Here is a 15,643-nt window from a genome sequence, read left to right on the forward strand (position 1 = left end):
ATTACCTTTTAGTTCTGGTAATGTAAATCAATGAGTAACGGCAAAAGATGATGACATTCAGAGGAAATATAACCTGAAATAACCTATGACGTGACTCCCACCTACTAATGCGGACCCAAAAGAGAACCCTTCCCGATGGTTCCAGAATGTTACAACAGTCTATACAACTAATTTCACACGCTTGCGTTATACTTTCGATGGTCACCGAATATTCCAGATGATCCAGAATCCTCGAGAATCATCTAAAGTCTGAGACATCACCGTGATGACGGGAAAACCAATTTCCCCACCATTGACTCAACCAGCTGGCCGTGGAGGGGGATGAGGGATTTTCGGCAATCAGAGTCGCCTGGCGGGAAAAAGTAGCACCACTCGACCGTGTATAAATATGAATCTGTATGATGCATTATTTTAACTTCTTCCAAATTCGAGAGCTGAGAAGACGTACAGTTCCAAGTGCCAGAACTTCAACAAGCAGCTGAGCAGCTTTCATCTCAACAAAGGTTGGAAAAAACTGACACTATCAGTGTTTTTAGGAATATGACGATTTTATTGAGAAGAGGGGTAGAATTCATAGTTCAACCCTCTTCGGAGAAATATCGAGGGTTTTCATTCGTGTGTTGAAGAAATTATCGGATTTTGGCGGTGGTTTAATACACTCAAGCGGGTAAATTTTTACACATTTGAATAATATGCGCCATAGAGAATTCCTTATTCCATGACATACATAGACGTTGTGCGAAGTTAAAACTGAAATTTCTTCGGGCACATTGCTCTCTTTAGAATGCTAAAATCCCGTAAATAACTAATAATTTGTCTTCTAAACTCATAATAGTGAATTATTTCTATGATGGCGATTTTTCATGCCGTATCCCATGCAACAGAATATTTTAATTTGCAAACGAAGCAATTTAGGCAACAGAATCTTCCAGAGGACACGAATATTAATTTAAACAAATCATATTGTTAAAATGATATTCGCTTATACGATAATCTTCAAGTGTGAAGATGGATGCTAGTTTTAGTAATGTAGGTACATGCGAAAAAGTAAATTCGTTTTAAATGTTCGCGCCTTTGGTACTGCGCATCTGCGGGCCATGAAAGCTGCGCAAGCTTCGATCCATCATGGCGGATGTTTATTTACTTCGTTTGCAGACTATCGGTCTTTGGTTACCTACCAAGGAATGTTTTCTATATTTACGATAGTATTGTAAACTTGAGGGAACGGTGATTGCCATTCCGCCCTCACTGCGTTGAGCTTCTCCACAAGAGTTTTTTTCATGACCCCGCGGACCTTTATTGCGGTCCACGGGGTTATTTTCGGAAGCTGTTCATCCGTTTTCGGAGATAAGTGCGGCTTCAATGCTGAATTATCGATGGTGGAGTTTAATTGTGCTAAGGTGATTTCTCGGGTACATTTGCCCGTTTTCGAAGATTGGTGAAGACTTCCGGCCACGGCTGACTTTCCCTATCGCACTGGAGGAGAGATTTTTCAGCGGACTGCTGTCATCGATTGAGGTAATTGTTTACATTTAAGTAACTAAATATTTCATATGTCAATGGTTCAAAGAAGCTACTCGAGGAATAATTTTATGTTTTTATCAGTAGAAGCTTAGCAGTGGTATCATATTAACTCTATTTGTAACTCATCTCAAGTGTTCAGGTCAGAGGGGATTGGTGAGACGAGGGCATATTTATTCATTGCCACATCACCATAAACATCGCTATTTGGTCATTACACCGGGGTTTCATAGCATATAAAAATTAAACGTACAATAACATGCATGTCCTATTTGGGGCAACCTACCCAAGCGGGACTCGAACCCGCGACCTGTGGTTTGGCAGGCAAAGACTTAACCTCGCGGCTTCCAAGACCGGCGTTTGCCTCATTTAGCCGCTATGCGAACCTGCAAGTTTTTATTCAAATAATATTATTTACTGAGTATTTGCAACCTGTCAGCTTTTCACCCTTCTAAAAAATAGTATTTTTGTAGAGGTTGATATTTTTCCGCTGATCCTGAATAGCATTTAGCATTACCAGAAATGTCGGAAAAAGACACCCTCTTCAAGTCTAATTTTGGGATACCTTCTTATATCGCTTAGCTCGTCAACCGTCATTGTTATAGTTTATTTGTACTTCGTTTATTTATTGGGTACAAGTTTCATATTGACTATTTAGATGGTATCTCATACAATTTAAGACCCCTGCCCTCTCCAGGATATTGTGAGATGATATCAATTTAATTTATTTAATTAGAGATATCAATTTGAATTACTACATTCCAAGTGTCGGTTCTGATCAGTGCTTTCATTTAGTCAACCAAAGTTTTCATCTTTCAATAAATACCTATACTGCCAAGGAAATTTCTTAATTGTGTCCAGCTGCCCTAGCTTCTTAATTCTCTCAATCTTACTATCTCGTGATGAACTGTTTCTGGCCTGTACTCCAAGTAGGTGAATGTAATACTGCTGATGTATGGGGAATTGAATCTTTACCCATCCTCAAGACAATTGACATCCATTTTACCCTTTCTCTAGCTAGTTTTACCCTTGCATCGCCATGAAATTTCAAAAGTGTATGCATCAAAACAAAAATGATTTCAGTTACACCAATTTTTCTCTAAGGGGCATCTGTAAGGGATAGGGTCTTGGCAATAAGACTTCTTAAAAAAATGATTCTGCAGTGGAGAATATAAGAAGAAATTCTAGCCTAACTTATTGTTACCTCCACTGCACAAGCGCTCAACAATTGCTCACCGAATCATATCCGCTCATCTAGGAGCTGAACAACATGAATACGCTCAGCTGGCAATAGCCAGAGCATAAACGCTCACCTCCAATTCTCCAAGATTCAGAGGTGAGTGTATGCATGTGAGCGGATTTGATTTGGTGGGCGATTGTCAAGCACTTGTGGAGTGTAGGTATCGTTATACTTCGGTAATGGTGATACCAAGGGTTATAACTAGGTGCATGTAAATGAGGTCCAATAAGTATGTAAAAGAAATCTTGTATTGTGATGAAAATTGTAAAGTTAATGAGCATTGCAGAAAAGTTTCTCTGGTTTTCCATCGGTTGATTTCGTCCATGTCTCCCGACGTTTTGATCCGCGACTTGCTGATCATCCTCAGGGGATTTCCCGAAATTCATTCGGAAGATCCCCTGAGGATGATCAGCAAGTTGTGGATCGAAACGTCGGGAGACATGGACGACATCAACCGGTGGAAAACCCGAGAAACTTTTCTGCAACTGATACGCCGGGAAAACCTAAGATCTTAATGAGCATTCTTTAATTGTAGATTGAGAGGACAATTGCCCATTTGAAACTTCCTGTGAGAATAAGGGGCCTCATAAACTGACAGGATAATCAGGAATTGGATGGCTCAGTAGGCCGGCGCTTATTTTTCAAAAATGATCTGATTTAAGAATTTGTGGTCTCAAAATGAGCGAATCAGTGAGAAAAGAATAATAAAAAATTTCCAGGTTCGTGCGACGTCAGATAGCCGTGAGGCGCCTATAGGGCCTGCATGTAGTTATTTTTAATATTGAGTTTTTCAACCCGGATAAAACATTTCCTATGGTAAACATGACATTTTAGATCCCTCTGGACAAATATTTCAACCGTTATGATGTATCTGAATTCCTTCATGCCAAAACGCTACCTCAAAGGTGCCCGCCTCCCTGACACCAGCCACGCCTTTAAGGCAGCGTTTCGGCAGGTGTTTTTCAGGCATGGTGCAAACATCATGGCTGTTAACAATAATGTAAATGTGATTAATTCAGAGTACTTCCTTGATTACTTGAGCCAATTTTTGATTTTCATTCTTTCTTTTTCAGTTATACAAATAGTTCAGCAAAATGGTGAAGAAGAAGGGTCCTGCGTGGGATTTTTTTTATGAAAAAGATAAAGGCGTGCAATGCAAATTCTGCAGTAAAGAGTACAAACATTCTAATGTCAATAAAATGACAAGGCATATTGTAAAGTGCTTCGAGTGCCCTTCCAATTTGAAGGACATTCTTAATGTAAAGCTGAATAATATGATCCTCAAAAAAGCCCAGTTTACCACTCCAAAGAGGAAAATGACAGCCCAAGAACAAAACGACGTAGAAGATGATGGGTCTTTTGTGTCGGATCCAGGCCCAAGTTCGAGTAATAGTCAAAGACCATCCAGTTCATTGTCCACCACATATAGCCCTGAAAGGTATGGCTCCCATGGAAATGAAGGCTCAGTTTTTATTCGACCTTCATCCTCAACATCAACTAATGGTGGAGTAGATTTACTCCCTTACAATGACCAAATGGATTCTCACTCAAATGTAAGTAGACTTCTACGTAATTATTCAATAAATGATACAAGATTTTAATATGAGACTGGTTCATCATCATGAGTCAGCAGTCAGCATCTCTTTCCATAGCCTTAAATCCCATACACCTGTCCTTTGACAATTGCCTTCATCAGGCTATCGTTGGAGGAAATTGAAGTAAAACCTTGAAGGGAAGCTACTTTGTGCCATTGTTCAAATTACAATGAAAAAAATTTTTGTCCTCACGCCTTTGTTATTTTTATTGAAATCCTATGGATTATAAATACATACATATAAACATGACCCATGCAGGCAGGACCTATGGTGTCATTGCATATTTTTGCTTTTTCGATATCGATGTGAAAAATATGATATTTAAATGGCGTGTATCACTTACAATATACAGCAAAAAAGTTTTACCCTGGGGTTGATTTCCTAAAGCTACAAATTTTTACTAATAACTCTCTCGTCGCCAAACTCTGACCCTTGCAAGTACTCCATAGTGATTAAAATGAATGATTTTTTTTGTGATTAGGGCTAAATCTCCCATGTTAGATAATGGGACAGATAGTTGTCCAGTGCAGCAGAAGCAACAAGAATCATTGGATGCACTAGAAAGCAAGAACAATAGCTTCCCCTAGTACCAAATGTTAAATCACAAATGGAATGAAATCTATAAGAACTTCATGGCAGTGAAACTTTGTGCTCAAATATCCTGGGGGATTTTTGAAATCATCATCAGTCAGCAATCCTAAGATTGGTTTTTAAGGATGCGTGAGTAGTACTGCGATTGGCCACCGCGGCTGACAAAATGGAATTCAGCACTCAAGTTGACTATTATAGTGTATATAGCAAGCAGAAAATCCCAGGCCAATGCATTAGAACGACTTATCGACTTTAAAAACGATATTATTACTTGAGTTTCATGGTATCCTCAGGGCCTACTGTTGGCAGATTTCTGAACTTACTGGCCCCGATAGCTCTGTAACTGAAACTACTCAAATCAACTCGACATTAGTTTTGCTACTGGAAGCTCTTGAGTCGAGTGCCAACTGTTCGACTCGACTCGAATTTTCAAATATGTACTCACACATCTCTATTGGTTTTACTAGGCTCTCCCCTCAGTTCTCCTATCAGCTTATCTTCAGCACTTACATGATTCTTCTGCTTTACATCCTTCATCACCTACACTATTATTCAATACGAGACCCTCTCTAGTTCTCTCCATCCATCTATCCTTCAGTGAGTATTTTCATCAAGACTTCTCATACTTCTTCCATCTATCCTACAGTGATTATTTTCATCAAGATTTCTCTGACTGCTTTTCTTCCTCATCATTCCCATCTATTTGATCTTCATCATACTTCAGTGGCTTCACACTTCGAAAGCTCTGTCTTTGATTTCTCTGCTACTGTCATTGTCCATGCATCACTACCATAAAGAAGCATCCTCTTGATGTATGTCGCAATCAGTCCCAATAAATTTCTTCCTTTCTTCAACTCTTATAATCCTAGCTTTCAAAGCTCAGAAAGTGAAAGTGATATCATTTTTTTTTTATATTTCCCACACTTACAGAATAAAATTTCTTCTATTAAGTGAAGCAATCATAATTTCAGCAACCCACACTATTTTTTCCTTGAATTGCATTTGAAATTACATGTGATAAATGGCAAGAATTGCTATCATACACAAAAAAAATTTCAAAATTAACTGTTTTATGCCAATCTTGATAAAACTTATATGTATGTGATATGCAATGTCACCAGAAATATATTACCTAATTTAAAAATTTCCTCTACCCATATTTTTTCTGATCTCACTTAGTAATGTTATTGTATTTTAAAATTATGAGTGAATGGTATTGATTTTTTTCATTCTAACGTAACTTTCCTTTCTATCTATCAAATTCTTTCAATGAATTGCAATTTCAGACGTGAGGGTAAGACTGTAAAGTCAAGGCATGGGTCTGTCTGTTTTCTGTTGCTCATTGATGTTCTTGAGGGTATGTTTTTAGTGCTTTTTGACATTTCTCTGACATGTCTGGCTATTCTGAGTATGAATGTCAAGATTTAAATTACTTGTGAGGAGTAATCCGGCCTCTGTGGTGCCGGGGTTAAGTCCTTGCCTGCCAAACTGAAGGTCGTGGGTTCAAGTCCCATCTGGGTAGGTTGCCCCTACCCAGGGAATGGTTGTGTGTCATTGATTTATGTTATTTCCTCCTATGTAAAAGGCCTTAAATGAGCTGTTTTTGGGGTGATGAAAATAAATAAATAAAATTAGGGTAGCAATTGAGATTCTTAAGAACCTTGAAAATAAAGTGGGGCAGATATTTACTCCCCATTGTGCAAATGCATCATTCAAAATGAATAAAAAAATATTCACCATTTGCATTGTGTATCTGGAACTGATCTGGATGTCAAGACCTGAAGGAGAAAACCTGAGTCTACGGTGACAAACCTAAGCCGGAGGAAACCAGAAATACCGGCTTCTTCCATATTTTACCTGTATATTTTGCGAGACATAATTATGCACTCAAAATATTTTAAAAAGGTTGAATAATAAAGTTTGTTGTATAGAAAATTGCTAGTTTGTTTCTCTTATTTGCTTGTTACAGGCCCTAATATTTAGTGTGAAAACCGCCTTAAAACAATGTCGTCATGGGTTTGTGTGGAACTGCCAGTGATAGTTGTGAAAATCATATACACCTTGGTATTTATGAATTTTGGGTATATACTAGGGCAGTGGCACAGCTAGGGGGGGTTCAGGGGACAAAATGCCCCCAGAGCTCAGAATTTTGTTTAAGTTTAATCCATTTTACTTAATTTAATTAATATTACTTACAGAATAGTGTAAATATTAATAAAATATCCCTCCGACAGCTGTAAAACTCACCATTTTGAACCGTTTATCTTGAAATTTTTCTGAAGGAGTGCCCTTGCACCTCCCGCTTACCCTAGTGGGTATTCCAAAACCCCCAAACACCCTAGTATTAGTTGTGCCTAAAACCCTCCCTAGCCTCAATTCCTAGCTGCCCCTATTCTAGGTTATCTAACTAAAAAGCATGTTGACAATACATTTGAAAAACACTCAAAATGTATGAATTACCTCTAGAAAAAAATCCCAATAAATATACTTGGATTACATGTATGAATTATTATTAGTAAAAATTTACAAATGCACACACATTTAATTTTTGGGATCACTGCTTGGAACCATTCAACTTCACTAAGTTTTTTAGAAACATCAACTGATAATGCTTCCTTGATGATTTCCAATTTTACCGACCTTTGATAATAGTCTATCACTCAGGACAGATGGCATTATCATTGGCAATGACACAATTGAGATCAAACGAAATGGTCAAGATCGGAGTCGAAAAATCGAGTTTTAATCAAAACTCGAGGATCGATCTCAATTCCCTCGATCTTTGGAATTTAAAACTTGATTTTCGATCAGAATCAAAATCGATTTTTCCAGCACTAATTATTATTGACATTTCATTTTGCAATTCAAGTCACATTGACCCTAGAAGTTTCTGAGTTGCAGAGACAGTTTCGTCATGTATGATCTTATCCAGTCCTGGCGAAAATATTTTATCTAATAGCTTGATGAATATTTTAGGGCAAAATGTGATAATTGCCTATCATTTATATGGTATGCACTTCAATGGGCAGCTTGCGTAATGTGAGTAGTATGTTGCCAGTACAAAATTATCAGCTAACAAGATATTCTATAGTTATTTTTGTTTTTAATGCGATATTCAAGTTGTAAATGGCCTCTTTTGACAACTGTGATAGCCACCGTGGACAACACGGTGCTGTTAAAAGGCATGTGTAGTTTTCTCTGCCTATTTCTGTTCACCCCCAAAAGTATGTTTAGGACCTATTTGAAGTATATTACATATTTTATGTGTATTATGCAGTATTTATCCACATAAAATTTAAATTAAAACATTGCTGGTATTTGAATGCTAATAATATCATAGATCATCAAGTTCCCCTGATGTCTTTCATTCTGATCAGGCTAATGGTGATACTGGATTTCCATCCCTTTCTTGTGGTGCACATTAGCTAAATTATCAGCCTCCTCCAAAAAACCAATATCAGTATGAAAATCAATTAGGTCATAGTAAAGTTCTCTCTAGAATATTTATAATTTGTTCAAGAAGATTTAGTAATAATTTAAAATGTTTGAATTTTATTCTTATTTAATGGTTCTGATTCTATCAGGACATTTGCATATTAAATCCTCATTTGCATTGATTTTTAATGTGATCATATCTTTTCTTTCATCAGCAGATGGCTTTCTACCCTTTTGCAATGCCTCCGAATGAGTCAATGGAAGCAATGCACAATTTTTTTCGGGAAGCTCAGCAATTTGTCCAACCATTTATGGCCATGGGCATGGCACAAGCTCAAGGCCAGCCGCAATGCGGTCGCTTTGGACAGCGCCCCAACTTTCACCACCAGACTCAGAGCAGAGCATCGTCCAATAGCCATCATGAGGACGATGATTTCCACATTGAAATAGACGTGCATGACTTTGCTGCGGGAGAGATCTCAGTGAAGAAAGTGGACAACAAAATTGTCGTTGAGGGGAATCACGATGCTAGGGAATCTGGTGGTATAACTGCCGCTCGTCATTTTTTGCACCGCTACACATTACCGGATGGTGTGAAGCATGATGAAATCAAATCATCCCTATCGTCTGATGGGATCCTCACTGTTAGTGCCCCAAAGGTAAGGCTAAACCTCAACTCACGGTAGCCAATTGTACTTTTGGCATTTTCAGCCTCATTTTGAGTGGGATCTTGGAGTCTTTCCATTAATTTCCCTTAAAATTTGGTCTGAATAATGCTAACAATGGTTAGTGAAGGAGGATATTCCTTGTGGAAAATGCATTCATCTAGGGAGAACTACGTGTTCTTTCGGAACATTCATCTAGTTAATTTGTTACTTAATCTCTTGGAACTAGCTTTAAAGCATAATGGAGACATAAAGGTCATTAGCTACCACTGAAGAGACTACCGTTAGCAATTCTAAACATTACTTAGGCCACAATGCAGAACTTAAACAAGGGGTGATTATGGCTCTCAGAGTACCTCTGGAATATTCATTAACCCTATCGGTTTAACTCTCCCTCTTTTCTTCTTTTTTTTTCTTTTCATTCTTTTTAACTCTCTTACGCACCAACTTAGCAGTAACTAAAAATGCGGATTGAAAGGAGGAAGAGAAATTCATTGTAAGGAGAGGAGAACTCATTCTAAACATCGGCACCCTATGAAGTCTCTTTTTAATGTATACAAATTGTAATATGTATAATGGAATATTACAGCATCGTACTGCCGTGCCCTCAATTTATGAATTATTTAAACTCCAGGGGGCATTCAAAATTTACTCTCTGGAGTGGGCTTGTCATGGCAATTTTACTGTACATATAAAAATTGCATTCCCATTATTCATGTGCAGGTATTTCCTGATGTAAAAAAGGGCTGATTAAAGAATTATAGTTGCATACTTTTATGCTTGATAATGAAAGTATGTCGTACTTATTTATATCTAATTCATTTTTATTTTTACATCTGATTTGTCTCTTGTCAGCAGTGGACAGGAACAAATACTGAGAGGTTCAAGTTTAGGGCCTCTACAACGCTCATGTCTAGTGTGAAGCGTACATATATGAAAGGGGTAATAAAAAAATTCAGATTACTAGAAACGAAGTTATTTTGCAATCATAAAATTCTATGTTTCATTAATTTGCTTCAGTGTAAAAAGATCATATGAAAAATAATTAAAATAAATATATCGTGTATGATGTTGGGTTAGATGTGATGGAAGTTCTTAATATAAGTAAAATTGGGCATTGCAATATTTCCACTGAATTTTATTTTGACAATACGCGTTTTGTTGCTACAAACAATATTATACACAACAAACACTTGATATGTAATGTTGTTTGTAGCTACAAAACGCGTAGTGTCAAAGTAAAACTCAGTGGAAATATTGCAATGTCCAATTTTACTTATAAAATAAAGATGTCTGAATAACAGCGATAACCTGATGCTTTTATGAAAAGGTTATTTTAGAATTCTTTTAGATTTCCTTGCAGTTTCAAGGAACAAATTCACTAAATAGAACCTGAATGTGTGTGTGTGTGAATGAGACCTTTGCGGAAATTTGTTCCTTAGAGCAAACCCTTGAGGTGCGTGAGTGTGAGCATTTTTCTTTATTTTAATATTTTTGTCTATTTCTTGTGTGTGAATGGGTCACTGGCATGAGCGGAGTCTTCGCAAACCTGAATGTGTGTGTGAATGAGACCTTCGTGGAAACTAGTTCCTTAGAGCAAATCCACGAGGTGCATGAATGTGAGTGCGCAAATCTGCAAGGTGAGTGTGTGAGCTGCGCAATTGTTTGGTTTCATAGTGTTTTAGCTTGATTTCTGTATTTTACATCAAATAAAGACATACTTCAGCCTTTTAACTCCCCCCCCCCACTTTGCCCACCGAAGAGTTCGGCCTTGGGGAATTTGTTCTCTTTCAACTGTTCAACGGCTGTAGATCGTTCAATCACTTATATCACTATATAGATATTAGAACCAAGCTGTAAAATTCTTACTTTTCAGAGTATTTTTCTTATGAAATTGCTAGTTTTAATTAACTTTTATCTGGATTTTAAGAGCCAGAATAGTGTCTAAATTCATTTCCGAGCACCCAATTTTCTAAAAATTTTCCTGGGGAGGACCCTAGGAATTACCCGATAAGAAGGGCCCCAGCTGGACGCAGGGCTCCCAATTGCCCCTGAAAATGGATCTCATATAAGTTGTATTTGTACTAGTATCAGCCTCACTTATTATTCGAACCTCTTTTTATGTTGTGATTATAACTGTCAGTTTTATTTAAGGTGTCACCTATCGTGGCATCAGCTCTAAACTAGTTAAATGAGTCTTCCTTTCTATGACTCATCCAACTCTCTTTGACGTCACACATGTATTTTGTGTTCTTAAGCCTTCTGTGTCTGTTTACTTTCCAGAATCACACACAGAAGCCAGCTGAGGAACTTATCATCCCTATCACCCCCACTGGAATGCCGGCAAAGAAGCAAGATTGTGGTGAACCTTCTACTTCAAAAAATGATAATGAGCCAAAAGAAAATATGTAAATTTTGAATCAAAAATCGATAAAATCTCTATTGTTTGTTATCTTGTGCAGAGTCTTTGAGGATGTGAAAGAAAGTCTATGTAGGTACTCCATCTCCTTTTTCTTAAAAAATCCTATTCATGTTCTTCAATCTGTGTCCTCTTTTTTTGTCTTTGTGTGTTAGAATGTGTAAGATATGATAATTTTTTTATGATTTTTTTTCTTAAAAATAAATATCTATATATTTTTATGATATTTATTACCTTTTGTGTACCTTATTCAAAGTCCCCTAGGGAAAATGCAGTCTTATTTGGTTCATAGAGTCAGTTCATCAGCTAGGATAAAGCATCTAAACCCTTTCGCTCTCATGACAATTTCCGTTTTTACTCCCAGAAATCTCAAACCCGATTCATAAATATCCATTTTTAAAAAAATGTAGTTATTGCAGAGATAATTCTTGAAATGTGATGCTGAAATTTTGACTTGCTTTTTAGAATGTATTTACGTTTAAATGAAATTTGAAGTTATATATTTTTTAATAGTAAATAATTGAACAAATATTTTCAAAAAGACAAAGCCGAAATATCAGTACCTTGAGCAACTAAGGGCTAAAATTTCATGTAATACCCTCTATAGATGTGTTATTTGGAGGTAGACTAGAACATCCTACCACTGACTGACCTTGCACATCTCTTTTTAGCATTTGCAATATCTGTAGCATTATTGGCAACTTACAATCCTGACTTGATTCACTCTACCCATTTATCCTTGTTAGTTGGATGGTATTATTGAAGGAAGATCAATTGGATAGGTCGTGTGAGTAATGTGGAAGTTGAGTCATTCCATTTCAGCTGAACCATGGCATGCAACCCACCAGCTCGGATTTTCATGAAATTTGGTGCACATGGTTGGTTTACGCAAAATAAATACTGCTTATTCATTTCAGGCCTCTGTCTAAAGTCATTCCAGAACTAAAGCAACCTAATTTTCAGCCTAAGGTATAAAAGAAATGCATCCTCAGTTTTAGCAAAGTCAGTTAGTATTTAAAAATCTACTTATCCTAAAATTGAAGCAGAAAAGGTGTGAAAATTTTCTCTCACAAATTTTTTAATGTAATTCGAATATTATATCAGATTCATCTTATTTTGAAGTGTCATTTAAGCAATGCAAATATAAATATTACTTCCTTTTAAATGTCCAGAGTCATTAGATGCATGCCCTTACCCCCAGAGTTATTAGGGCAACTGGATCCTTTGCTTTCACTAGTTATTCTAGAAAATATCAAATAGAAGTCGACTGCTTTAAATTTTATTGCCTGGTGGTGAGCCAAAAAGTAGTCCATGTATTCAAGAGACTAACCTCCCAAGAACTGTGTTGCAACCAATCGAATGCATTCATTGGAAATTTTAGTGAAATGTTATGCTCATCCACTTTCTTGGAAACAAATTTAGCAATGTATCATGGGTAAAAAAATGGTAAGTTGAATAAAATCCTTTGGTATTATCTGTCTCTCAGACTACCAAATAAGCTTAGTCACATATTTGCAGAGCTGGCCCTGACTGCAATGCATGAGGAATTCAGTTTTATGGACACTTAGTCTGGTAGGAAATTGCATTAGAGGCTATTATGTGATCCACAGAGCCACCTATATAATAAGAACGAGCATGCTGCGCCCGCTCCCAGCGGGCTTCCCCCGCTCTTTTCAATGCAGGTCTGCAGAGGGATAGGCGCGTTTCTAATTTTAAAATGTAGAAAAAAAAGGCAGGGTCTTATGTACAAATTTAATTGGAATGTTCATGTACAAATTGAGGTCAGAGGACCTCTTTAAACACAACATTGGAAGTAATTACACTATCCTCTGTTAAACGCACATGATAACTCATACTTATGTATTAACAGGAGACTTGAATGTGGAATCAGCCGCATTTTGATAAAAGTTATTTAAAGAATGTGAGATATTGTTGCAAATGAACAAATGTATCAGTTTGTGCGCCTTAACGTCAGTAATATTTACCGGTTTTTGTTTTTTTTAATTATTTAAAAACCAATTTTAGGAAACAATAACAATATTTAAGAAGTAAAATATGCCGTCGCATGTTCTCTGATAAACTCTTTGCATTTTGGTACCTCATTTGTAGAGTTTGGTTGTGTATAAGTTGAGAAAAAGGTATCTATACAGTAGAAATAATATAGAAGATGGGAAAAATATCAGGCTTAGGGGCAGGCTCCAAGCATAATTATGATTACTAGATGCACAGATTACTTTAATTCTGTTTAACCTTGTGGCCTAGCTCAGCTCTTATTATCTCAGAAGACAGATGCTAATTAGGCAACAAAGTTTTAACAAGTGCACTGCATGTTGATTATTTGTTAGCTCTGAAGAAATGAGTTCATGGGGGAGACCTATAATAAGAATATACAAACTGAATGAAAAGCTTCATGGTGTATGGTGCCTTATGCACTCCAAAATTTCCTTCAGCTTTGTCTCAAAATCATTAAAAACTATGATTACTTCCCTAATGTTTTTGGCATTGTGGGCATTCGAGAACAACAAGGGCCTATAAAGACTTAGGATAAGGAAGAGTGATTTTTGATTCCTGTGAAAGCGGCCAGCAGAAGTACCTAGTCAAGGTCCTACCACTTCAGTTAATGACGCTGAAAATACTAACTGGAGTCCGTTCATTCACTTTGAATAATAATTTAATTTCCATTAAATCTAAGACTCATATTGAAGGAGTTTCGGGCTTGGAATAGAAACTGAATAAATAGCGTTTAGTCCCTAAGTTTTTCTGATGTGCATGAAATATCGAAACTATGCCACACTAACCTAATTTCTTCGTTGGCCTCATCTCTCAGGGAATATTTTCACTCCTGCACTTCAAGGAAGGTAGCCTTCAGTTGAAAGAATATTAATATCGAGGAAACAAAACTTTATTAATATAATAATTATGAGAAATTAGATTTGATTCTCCAAGAAATTAACACAGAAAAACCATATGTTCCAATTAAAAGGCTAAATATTACTTCTTCCTGACAATTGACTCTTGGGAACGTAAGTAAGATCGGTTTAAACATCGCGGCATTACTCCTCGATGTAGGGATGCGGGCAATCACAGTCAAATTTTTCCTGATAAGGCGGAGGTGGGGGAATTTGTGAAGTGTCGCACTCGTACACGTCACTCAAGATTGTTGTACTCATGCGTCTCACCAACAAATTTACTTTTTAGTGTAGGATCTAAGTGCATTGAGGAAAGTAATGGAGAGCTTGTACAGGATACCATTTTATGTGCTAGAAGTGCCACATTTGAAGATAAAAAGGCCATCATGGCTTCAACAACCATCGGCAATGGTTATGTTTTCCTTCGTACTGCTCTCGTACTTCTTGGTCACTGGAGGTTTGTAGGGTGGTTTATTTGTCATATCGGTATTAATTGGGATTATGTTAACTCATGCCTTTGTATTTCGTTAGGTATAATTTATGATGTTATCGTGGAACCACCCAGCGTCGGCTCAACAACTGATGAACATGGTCATTCAAGACCGGTAGGGAAGCATTTTGTACGATGATTCTCCATGTTCTCAAATGCGTTATACTCAAAGTATTTCTTCAATTTCAGGTGGCTTTTATGCCATATAGAGTTAATGGGCAGTATATAATGGAAGGCCTCGCGTCCAGTTTCCTCTTTACCCTGGGGGGACTTGGATTTGTTGTTTTGGACCAAACGCACAGTCCATCAACGCCAAAGCTAAACAGACTGCTTTTAATATTTGTTGGATTCCTTTGCATACTTGTGTCATTCTTCACTTGTTGGATATTCATGAGAATGAAGTTACCGTAAGCACATGAAGTGTGGTCCTTACTATTTTCAATTTTATGTTCCTAAATTCGGGCTAATTTACTTATGACATATTTTCTTTTTACAGTGGCTATCTCCAGTCGTGAGGGAGAAAAATGAGTACAGTTTTGAAGATTTTTAATACATAAATATGACATCATGACACAAAGCGCCCTGAATTTTCGGAGTTGTAACTTTTTGTAATAAAGTAATTCCTTTTCGAAAGTTTTAAGCGCTTGTTTTATTTCTTTCATATTTACCCATAATTTTTGTGCCCAAATGTAACCGGTAAATATTGATTTTAAGGGAGCCATTTTTGGATGAGAAATGGGAAAACTTAAATTGCTGTTCACGAAGATATTCTGCGTTG

The 15,643-nt window shown here is 37.0% G+C and overlaps 2 protein-coding genes across 3 annotated transcripts; both read left to right on the top strand.

Annotated features, from left to right (window-relative positions):
• Positions 1–509: 509 nt before the first annotated feature.
• LOC124169634 lies at positions 510–11,595 on the top strand. Of its 2 annotated transcripts, none has more exons than XM_046548285.1 (4): positions 510–1,518; positions 3,835–4,314; positions 8,598–9,041; positions 11,331–11,595. In XM_046548285.1, exons 2-4 carry the CDS (start codon positions 3,856–3,858, stop codon positions 11,457–11,459), a joined length of 1,032 nt encoding a protein of 343 aa, XP_046404241.1. In that variant the 5' UTR covers positions 510–1,518; positions 3,835–3,855; the 3' UTR covers positions 11,460–11,595. The 2 variants fall into 2 exon arrangements, with proteins under 2 accessions (XP_046404241.1, XP_046404242.1); XM_046548286.1 differs by having other exon boundaries at positions 8,601–9,041.
• A 2,956-nt stretch (positions 11,596–14,551) lies between these two features.
• LOC124169636 (oligosaccharyltransferase complex subunit ostc-B) lies at positions 14,552–15,505 on the top strand. The gene is made up of 4 exons (XM_046548288.1): positions 14,552–14,832; positions 14,907–14,980; positions 15,055–15,272; positions 15,362–15,505. The coding sequence occupies exons 1-4, from the start codon at positions 14,694–14,696 to the stop codon at positions 15,378–15,380; spliced, it is 450 nt and encodes a 149-aa protein (XP_046404244.1). The 5' UTR covers positions 14,552–14,693; the 3' UTR covers positions 15,381–15,505.
• The last annotated feature ends 138 nt before the right edge of the window (positions 15,506–15,643 follow it).

Source organism: Ischnura elegans, chromosome 12 (genome assembly GCF_921293095.1).
Source record: "Ischnura elegans chromosome 12, ioIscEleg1.1, whole genome shotgun sequence".
Taxonomy (NCBI): Eukaryota; Metazoa; Arthropoda; class Insecta; order Odonata; family Coenagrionidae; genus Ischnura; species Ischnura elegans.